The sequence below is a fragment of the Empidonax traillii genome, unplaced genomic scaffold (genome assembly GCF_003031625.1).
Source record: "Empidonax traillii isolate 1590-97213 ecotype Southwest subspecies unplaced genomic scaffold, ASM303162v1 scaffold767:size301186, whole genome shotgun sequence".
Lineage (NCBI taxonomy): Eukaryota > Metazoa > Chordata > Aves > Passeriformes > Tyrannidae > Empidonax > Empidonax traillii.
In genome coordinates this window covers 240,553-250,239 of record NW_020955960.1, presented here as the reverse complement: position 1 = coordinate 250,239, position 9,687 = coordinate 240,553, and the positions used below count along the sequence as shown (strand labels likewise).

The following is a 9,687-nucleotide window of genomic DNA, read 5'->3' as shown; positions in this document are numbered from 1 at the left end:
ATTTCTTTTTGTTCCACTGGGGTTAATTTCTTAAGAGAAGTAACTATATCTTTTGGTGCCCAGAATGTATTCCAGTAGTAAGCTCGAAGTCCAAATTCCCCTTCACTGTAAAAGGAAAAAAAAAAAACAACACCATAATAAATACTCTATAATTATTATTTTGGACATGATTTCCACTGGGCTACATTTTTGGTTGGCAGTTTCTTAGCCAGTTGAACTGCTGTGCAAAGAGTTGCAGTTGAACACAATGGCAAAAAGTTCTCTTGTTTAAGAATCGATTTTGCTATGCAGCAGAAATACTTTGAAAACATGCTGCTTAAAAAGTTACACACTAACACTGAAAACTACACCTCACAAAATCCTTGCAATAATTTTTATGGAATTAGGTATTTCCATCCCTGCTGTATAATTACACACTTTTTAGATCATGTTACAGCTCCAGAAACACTGCACCTTTTTCTTTTTTTTTTTTTTTTAACTGAGGTTAGCACCATATGGCAACACAATTTTATGCCTGTACAACATTTCACACAATTGTTGCTGGAAGAAACAATCTTTACGTGTACATATAGAAAGTATTACCCAAGTGATTCAAAGAGAGAATCCATCACACTCCTGCTTTCAAAATGGCCTGTGGACTGACCTTTCAGAGTTTTCAGAAACTACCAGGATAGTAATAGCCATCTGTTCGATGTATTTTTCCTTCTCACCAGGAGCTTAAGCAGAATGTCTTGCCCAATATCATGCATTTCATTTTTGTTTTGGTAGGTTAAAAAGGAACTTTATTTGAATAGACAAAACCAAAATAACATTCTGCTAGTGCCAAATTGTTATTTCAAAAATTAGAAATGGATGAATAGACTACAAAACAATCCATAAAGCAAGGAACAATTAATCAGACTTCATTTCTCTCACCAATTTTACAGGGCAAAGACAGAAATCACTCTATTAGTACATTTCTACATTTTTAATTCTTATACAGAGACCTGCATGTTCTTCCAGGTAACTAATTTAAAATGCATGAAAAAAAATATAAGAGAAACACAGCTGAGTATTTTAAATTTATACCACATGCTGAAACAGTACCTACCTGAAAGCAGCCACTACAGACTTCAAGTAGTACTTTCCCAAGAAGGAAGACTCATATGTTTCTGCCAACTGACGATTAAATAGTGGTAAAAGAAAATGCAAAGCATTGTATTTTAGTGCCAATATAATCTCTTATGCTATAAAAGATTTGTCTTTTTCTTCCTTTCCTCTTCCTCACACCCCCACACATATCAAAAGCACTATCCATCACTTGTACAAAATGTATCAATTAAGGCTCATCAATGTGCATTAAATTTCAATAAAATAAAATGTTGCTCCTAAGTCACGTCACATTTCAAGACCATTGAGATAGCTCTTGATAATTAGCCATGAAAAGCAAGCCTTTATTAATCCATTTATATTTTTGTTTCAGTCTTTAAATTTCTGCCACATAATCTGGGCATGAGCAACTTTTATTGGCGGTGCACAAAGCAGCTTTGAGAGACTAGATTAGCTCTTCTGGGAAACAGAGACTAACAGAGAATTGCTTTGTCTTTAAGACTGCTGTTCACTTCTACCTAGGAAACAGTATTGATCTCACAAATAGAAACTTATAAGAAGTGCAAGAAAGAAAGCATTGTTGTGAGTGATAAAGGAAAACAAAAAGTCAAGCACTGTATTGGAGATATAATAAAAAAAAATAAAGAGAGAAATGTAGAAGGAAGAGAGTTTGAATAAAGCAAAGCAAAAACACTCTTAATCTTTCCTTTGAGTATTTTTCTATAACCTTGAAACCCACAAGTTTATTGTCTAGAAAACAGTGACCTTATCATACGACTCACAGCCCCATCTGTCTAGCTATGTTTCTAAATCTGAAAAGCTTTGAACTTGCAATTTTGAAGGAAAAAAAAATAGTTACGACTATCTGAAATCCTTTCCTCATTCCCAGGCTGATTCTGTAAAAATATTTATAAATTATTAGTCCACTTATGTGGGAACTTACATAATTTTGGATTGCTTCTGCTTGCAGGAGGAATTCCTGTGATGTTGGATCATTGAGGTCATTTGTGTAAGTCAAATTAGGAATTTCTAGGCTTCCACCAATATAAACAAAGGAGAAAGTTGGAGCTGAGGAGGAAAAAAAAATTTAAAAAATTAGCACACCTAATAACATTATAGGAAAGCTTCCAGAACAAGAGGTTTGCAGGAGCATGCATTTGTCCTTGGCACCTGCAGGTATTAGTTCTTGGGAAAAACATGCAGTAATAGCCAGAACACTGAATCAGTCTCACTGACACAGTACTGCCCAGCAGGAAAGGACAGAAATCAGGTATGGGTTCAGAAAGGCATTTTTACTAGGAAGATTTGGTTGTTAAGCTTCCATTTTTTGCAGTGCTGGTCTCCTGGAGAGGTATGGTTTTAATGGCTGTGTGTTGAGATTTGGGAAGGCATATACATAAGTTAGGTATCCCGTTCTGTTTTTTGGAAAAGGGGAATAGAAGATAGACAGCCAATTCCTATTTCTTGGGAAAGATGATAGTTCTAATAATAATGATGGTATTCACAAACAGAGTAAAAAAATAGAGATAAAATGTATACTTTCAATATTCTTGTGCAACTGTTAACTGCTAAGTATTGTGCAGTTTGTCGCTTTAGCAAAGACATTAAGGAGAAGGGAAAGGCAAGTAGTTTAGATGCACATATTGTGCTCAGCTGTTTAGTGCAGAGCTTTTCACAGCGCAAAATACTCCCCAGCAGGGTCTGGATGGGATGGGTAACACTCACAGAAAGAATAGTGAAGGACTAGAACGGTTACTGTAACTGTTAAAGAAACTACAGGTAATATTCCTAGAAGCCACCTCCTCCAGAAACACAACTTCATCCTTTTGAAGACATGATACTTTCGACGTAAGCCATCTTGGTGGGATGGGTAATAGCAAATATGCTGGTTTTCCTAGAGGATGACACAGGAAGGCATCAGTTAGTAAGGCGACACAGAAGACTCATCATATTAAATTTTAGTATATTTACTCTTTTAGTTTTAAAGATGTTAAAAATTAGATAATATCTTTCATGTTATCAGCTGCATCATGTGTGAAACCCATAGCTTTCTTGGCTGCTTGCTTGCTTTATGCATTTCAATCTGTGGAAGTGGTGGGGAAATTATTATCACCTTGGTTAAGAGCAATTTACGAAGAATAGAGGTCAAAGCACACCAGAGTGGATAGGGAGATCAGTTACTGATCTGTTCCTGCTATAAAGCTTAGCTGGTGCCTCTTACCTGCCCTGCAGTCTGCTCAGTGTCTGGAGCTGGTATGCTGTACACAGAGATCCGGCTGGAGGGGAGAGCCCGTAGCATGATGCTGTGACACAAACACCTCTTGACAAGCCTAATAGCAAAACCCTAACCAACCCTCATTTCTTAAGCATAACTCTGAATAGCATGCTGCCTTCCCCACCACACTCGCTGGGCTTCTCGAATTTCCCCTTTGCCATGCTGCTTGAAGTTGGAGCCAGCTGATCTGTGATCAAAGAAGGTGGGGAGGAAAAGCTGCCGTCACTGTAACTCTTTGTTTTCCTAACTGGCTAAGTAGGATATGGATCCCATCACTTCAAAATAGATCACTTCTTTCAGAAATAATGGAGTATGGAAATATTTTATCACACAATGCAAAGGTCACGCAAGCAATTTACAGATAAAAACATCCCAGAGCAACATAAATGAGGCAGCTTCTAATAAACACCCAGTGGAATCCACAGAAATACTGAGGAGAGAGAAGAAATGCTGAACTTCATGGACCACCTGAACTTTTCAATCTCAAGTTGGTACCAAAGAATAAATATAATTGCAAAGTAATTCACGCTCACATTTCCTGTTTGAAAGAAAAACTAGTTTTAAGTCAGCAAATCAACAAGTCCAGCATATTCTGCGCATAAAATAAGAAAATCAAGGATGTGAGAGGGGCAATGACGTTTTATATGTATTGAGAGAGACAGCACAAAGAACAAAACCTTGAAAACTAAAACAGGCCCAAGAAACCTCAGCCCCAGATAAAGAACCCAAACAAAACAAGCCCACCCTGCCCCCCAAAACACCACAAAGGGAAGAAACAAACTCCAACACAGATCACACAGACTGCAAAAGGGATTAAATGGAAGGCAATCCTCAGAGCTCAGAAATTCAAACTGCAACTGCAGACAGATGGCTTTGTTCAAGTCCTCTTTTTTTCTAACAGCCTGTCTGCTACACACACAACCTGCTGATTGATACTTTGTCCCTTCCTTTATGGAAAAAAAAAAAAAAAACAACAAAAAAAAACACACGCAGAAAAAGTCTAGAGGGAACAAACCACTTTCACATAAAAATTGTATAAGGACCTTTCAGAAACATCAGTTTTACTTGGGCAAGAACAAGATCATTGCAATAACTCCCATCATTTTATTTACTTACCTTCTTAAGGTTGCCTGAAGCTAAAGAATTCAAATTCTTAGGTGGATGAACTTGAATATGAAGAAATGAAGGCAGGAAATGAAAGAGTTAGTAGCTCCAAATCATGCAATTGATCAAATGAAAGCTGGAGGAAGAATAAGCATGGAACAAATCACTACTCTCATCTCAAAATTTCTGATGTTCAAAAATTAGGACCCTACAGATTTGAAAGGATTGAGTTCACCTCCTGCAACCTCTACTCTCCCTTTCTGCCTGTCAGCTGTCCTTGGTGGAGAAGACAGGGAAGGAAAGTATTATCTGCAAGAGTGCAAATAGTTGATTGCTGCTCCACAGTTACTTCTGTATTGGCCTTACACATCTCAGAAGAAAGGAGTGACTAAGCCTTAAGCTCTCTCTTTATGTGATCAGTTGTATCTTCAGCTTCCAGACAGAGGATTGCACCTGCACTTAGGTGGTACCTGGAAGATGAATGCAAAGTACCAGAAGTCTATTATTGCACCTCCTCCTGTGTCTCCAGATGTCTGCATAGAACAACTACCACAAGGAACAGCCTCTTCCTTATTCATGAAGGTTTGAAAAAAGGGTAGTTATTACTTTCATATGTGAATTCCAGAATCAGGAAGAGACACACAAAGAAATTCCACCACTGAACAGTTTTTCCAAATGTGATTTTTAATGAAGATATCCAGGACATATTTTATTCCCCAAAAATGGTTTTCACACTACAAGACTGAAGGTACATATTTGTGAATCCATGGTGCAAAATTTGACACTCGTGTGTAGACACCTGGGAAATTTGGTCTTCCACATCCATAACCCCAGCTCACTATGCCAGTCAAAAACCATTTTCCATCTCCATTGCTTTGACACGACAACGGTCCGCCGGAATCACCCTAAAAATAATAGATGGAGTTGAACGTGTTTGCAATGAAATATAAAAACTGGGGAAAAATCCACAGGAGATGTTTTGCCTGAGTAATTCCAACAGTGATTATAATTTCATATTCGCATAGTTCAAACCATTGATACTTTGTTATTTGTAAGCAGATGGGGTTGCAGAGTTGCACCAAAGTTTGCTCTTTCACAAGAAAGAAGGGCTAGCTCTCTCTCACTAAAGACATTACTTTTCATGGACTAGATTTGAAATTCAAATATTTTTTTCCCTAGCTTCAAACTTACAGCTAAACCCCAAATCTGCTCCTTACTATGTATGTGCATTCATAGGTTACACATTAACAACTCAAAAAAATAGTAAGCTTTTTTTTTAAAAAAGATAAATACAATAAATAAAATCAAATATTTACTAATTATATAACTTCTCTCAACTTAGAGGCAAATGGAAACAGATTGAATCCCTCCATTGTTTTGTGTTTATTTTTTTTTTAGTTTAAAAAAGGAAAAAGAGTCTAAGTGTTGTCCTCTAGGCAACAAACAACTAACAAGTAATGTCTTTGCAATTAGATCAGTTAAAGTGAAGTCTGCAATAGACTTCAAAGTTTTATACAATATGTCATGCCATAATACAGGACAAAGCAACTAGGACTCTTCCTTTATAGTATGTTCTTGTACAAATACATTGGCAGAGCTTCAGGTAAAAAAAAAAAAAACGTGCCACCATTTGGAGAAAATTGCTTGGACCAAGCTTACACTTTCCTGTAAGAATCTGCTGTACACATAGTATCTCTTAAAAAGACACCGAACAGCAAGTTAAACTTTACCAAAACACTGGAGGCAAGAAACAACTTCCAAAAGCAAAAAGTGAGTTGGCAAAATTCAAATGTTTTGCAAGAGAAGTGCCTTCCTTCTAGGAAGAGAGCTAGGAAACTATTTTGTTTTAGTGTTATAGCACGTTAAGAATGCAGATTGGAAGGGACCTCTTCCTAGGTGCCTAGGTAGCACCTCTGCTCTAAGTAGGATTAACTACTATTTTAGTAGTAGGTTTATATAAGTTCATTATAATATAACATCTGTAATATGAAATGCTGTATAAACATATATTGTATGTATACACACACAGAATTTTACTACTGTTCACTAGAAGAAAATTCAGAACTTCTCATTCATTATCTTTCAGCTTTTCCGGATCAGAAACAATTAACATTTGAAAATTTATTCCCAATTGTCATTGCCTCATTATACAGTCCAAGTTGGAAGGGAGGGATCCTGAGAAGAGACAAGCTAGGTTCTCATTTTTTTTCTTCAACTGAGAGCTTCTTATGCCAGAAATTGCCTGACTTCAACTTGTTATTGGGAGTTGCAAATTGATTGGCTTTTGGCCTGCAACTGAAACGCAGTGATGCTACTCGTGCACATAAAGCAGCAGAATTCTGAAAGCACCCAGAGGAGAGATTTGCTGGCAGACAACTCTTACATCACTCTCAGAACTGAAACATACTGATCACAAAGTGGTCTGCCAGTCAATTCTTACACCTCATCATGCAACAGTGAAAGACAAGATATGCTCTATACAAAGTGTGCTGAGATACATACTTTACACCCATCTCTTTTCCCAGACAATAGCCCAGCACAAAACATCCTAGCTGTGATAATTCCATATGTGGAATGACATAATGTCTGGTCAATAATTTCTACCTCTGCTTTCTGAAGAACAGCTGAACCTTCATCATCTGGAAAACAAATTCAAAGAAGGGTGATTCAACAGAGCTTAGCATTTTACTCATCTATTGAAACAGAAAACAAGTCTTCAGAAAATATCCACAGATAATTTAGACCACTGAGTTTATTCCAGATTCCAAACAACTGCAATATTGCTGAAAACATCTTCTAACAGGCAACTGTATAATGTGGTCTTGGTCCTTTAGACTCACCAAATACAATGGCATAATCACTAGAGTTGGCCAAAAGTTTTTTCTTTGCTTTTTGCAGAAGTGTCTCAAGACTTCCTTATTTGTTCTCTTTTTATTTTTAAAAGGAAACAGGATTTTACAAAGGTATTTGGATCATCACATGGCAGATTTGCAGTTAGGGTAGTATATCTGAAGGAGATGAATCCAAGATTAAGATTATGAGTCAGATTTTCAGAATGCAAGTTTTTTTAGCATAAAGAACTTGGACATTTCTCAAAATTTGGTTCTCTCTGTCTGAAAAATTTGGTAAAACACCTCCTTGCTGTAAGATAGATACTTTCAGAAAAACAGAATTAAACCTAATTGTCCCCTCCTTTTAATGCACAAGGTCCAATCTCATCACCAGCTGATCCTTTTAAAATCTGGGTACAGGTAAAGAAACCTCCTCTATATGTTCAATTATGAAAGTGTTGGTTTACATAATGAAGCTCTGGTTCAGGATTTGATAAAGCCAGTATACGGTATGCTTTAAAATTACAATGTGGCCGTTCTGTCAAGCTGCACTCTGAGAACGGAGCTGGCACCTCACAGCTGGGATCAGCACTACAGGGCTGCTCAGCCTGCAGAGGTTGAAGGTGGGAGAAGGGAGACTTAGCAATTTCACCTCCGTGCAGGAAGCAGCACAGGCTCCAGGGGTAACAATGGTGAAAAACAACACCACGCTATTTCAGTTTAAGTGTAGCTCCTTGCAAGTCTTAGCTAACGACACGAGCCAGAAGACTTTCGGATGCATGGGACCAGTAGCCAATATTACTGAACATATGAAGGTACACGCACAAGGCACCTACTTGCACAGGACAGCAAATTCAAAACACTATTATTTTCTGCACACCTCAGCAACAAACAAAAGCTGGTGTCCTGCACACCCTCACACAGCACCCCCTGCTTGTGAAGGCTGCGTTTACCTGGGGGAAAAAAATTAGCTCAACTGAAGGGATAACACTCACCTGTTTCCTGCTTTTGGCCCCAACCTGTTATCCAGCACTTGTCACCACTGCGGACTTTGTGGGAAAAGGGAGGCACGCAGACGGGCTGGATGAGATGGCTCATTGCGTCCGGCCACGGCTTGCTCAGCTGCAGCAGCGCAATGTCGTAGTCGTAGTTCCTGCTGTTGTAGTATTCGTGGACTATGATCCGCCTCACCGCGGATACGAACCTCGCACGGCCTTGCTTTTGCATCCCCATGTGGGCACGCCACGCTCTGGGGTCAGCCAGCCTGCTCAGGAGCACAAAGTGAAGGCATTTCTTTAGAAAGTACCCCAAAACACCTGCTGGCAGCAGGGCAGGTGAAAGGGGAGGGCAGCGCCTCCAAGCAGTTCAAACTCCGGGATCTAAAGGCATTTGTGGATGCCGGCTGTGTTTGGGGAAGACTGCTTACTTGCTCCCTTGAAAGCAGTGAGCTGCAGACACGAGCCATTCTTTGGATATCACTGACGCTCCACAGTAAGCAGCTCCCACAAAATGAAGGCTGACCTGCCAGGGCCATTCACCCTCCTCGGTGTTTGAGCCACCTACAATCCGAGAGATGAGACTGCTGATCTTGCTACTGCCACAACCTGCAAGGGATATTTCAGGTTACAAACCCCATCCCTAGTGTTTTTTCTTTAGTGAGAGGGCTTCCCACACAGGGCATGAGAGAATCTTGAACTTTGAAGTGTTTTGAAATCTATTTCCTTGCCCTGTTCCAAACTATTTGGCCACTCTATTACTGAAACAAGAGGTGACTCCAAGTCAAAACTGGCACTGATCTGGAAAATTTACCAAGCTCCTTTTCTAGCTCTGCTACAGGAATTGATCTTTGAATATTTCTTATGTCAGCAATGTCAAAAGATCCATTGATTTAATAAGCATCCCAATGAATATATAAAAACAGACAGTACCTCATCTCTTTTTGATACTGTCAGCCCTGACCCAAAAGGACACAGTAAGGAAGTTCAGCATCATCAGAACACTTATTTCTTGCCAAAACAGTGGGAATGATACAAGAAAAATGTACATTACTTCAGAAATAAGGTGGTCCAATCATTAATTTGTGTGGAAATAGCTGACAGTCTGTCAATGCTGTCTATTACTAACAGGTGAAGAAGTCATAACCCTGCACAAAAAGCTGCAGTCTGATTTGAAAAGCAAGGAAGAAAGACCCTTCTGTAGGGCCTTGTGTCCATCCCTAGTGCCTGCAAATTAAGCTTCTGCTAAAGAGTTTTAGTCCCACACTCCTACACAGAGGTGTTAATATTTCTGAACACTTTCCTGCACACAGACAAAAAATCAAAAGCAGCATCAATGTTTCCAGACAAAAGTAGTCATATGGCTAGTCTTTTAAGATGTCCTACTCAATCC

The 9,687-nt window shown here is 38.8% G+C and overlaps 1 protein-coding gene across 1 annotated transcript in view; it reads right to left on the bottom strand.

The window, feature by feature from the left end:
• Window positions 1-5,134: 5,134 nt before the first annotated feature.
• Window positions 5,135-9,687, bottom strand: part of TMPRSS7 (transmembrane serine protease 7) — a 29,525-nt gene continuing 24,972 nt past the window's right edge. Inside the window, 4 exon segments of the mRNA XM_027901249.1 lie at window positions 5,135-5,373; window positions 6,971-7,107; window positions 8,295-8,563; window positions 8,726-8,903. Coding sequence (XP_027757050.1) covers window positions 5,203-5,373; window positions 6,971-7,107; window positions 8,295-8,563; window positions 8,726-8,903 — 755 coding nt within the window. The 3' untranslated portion in view covers window positions 5,135-5,202.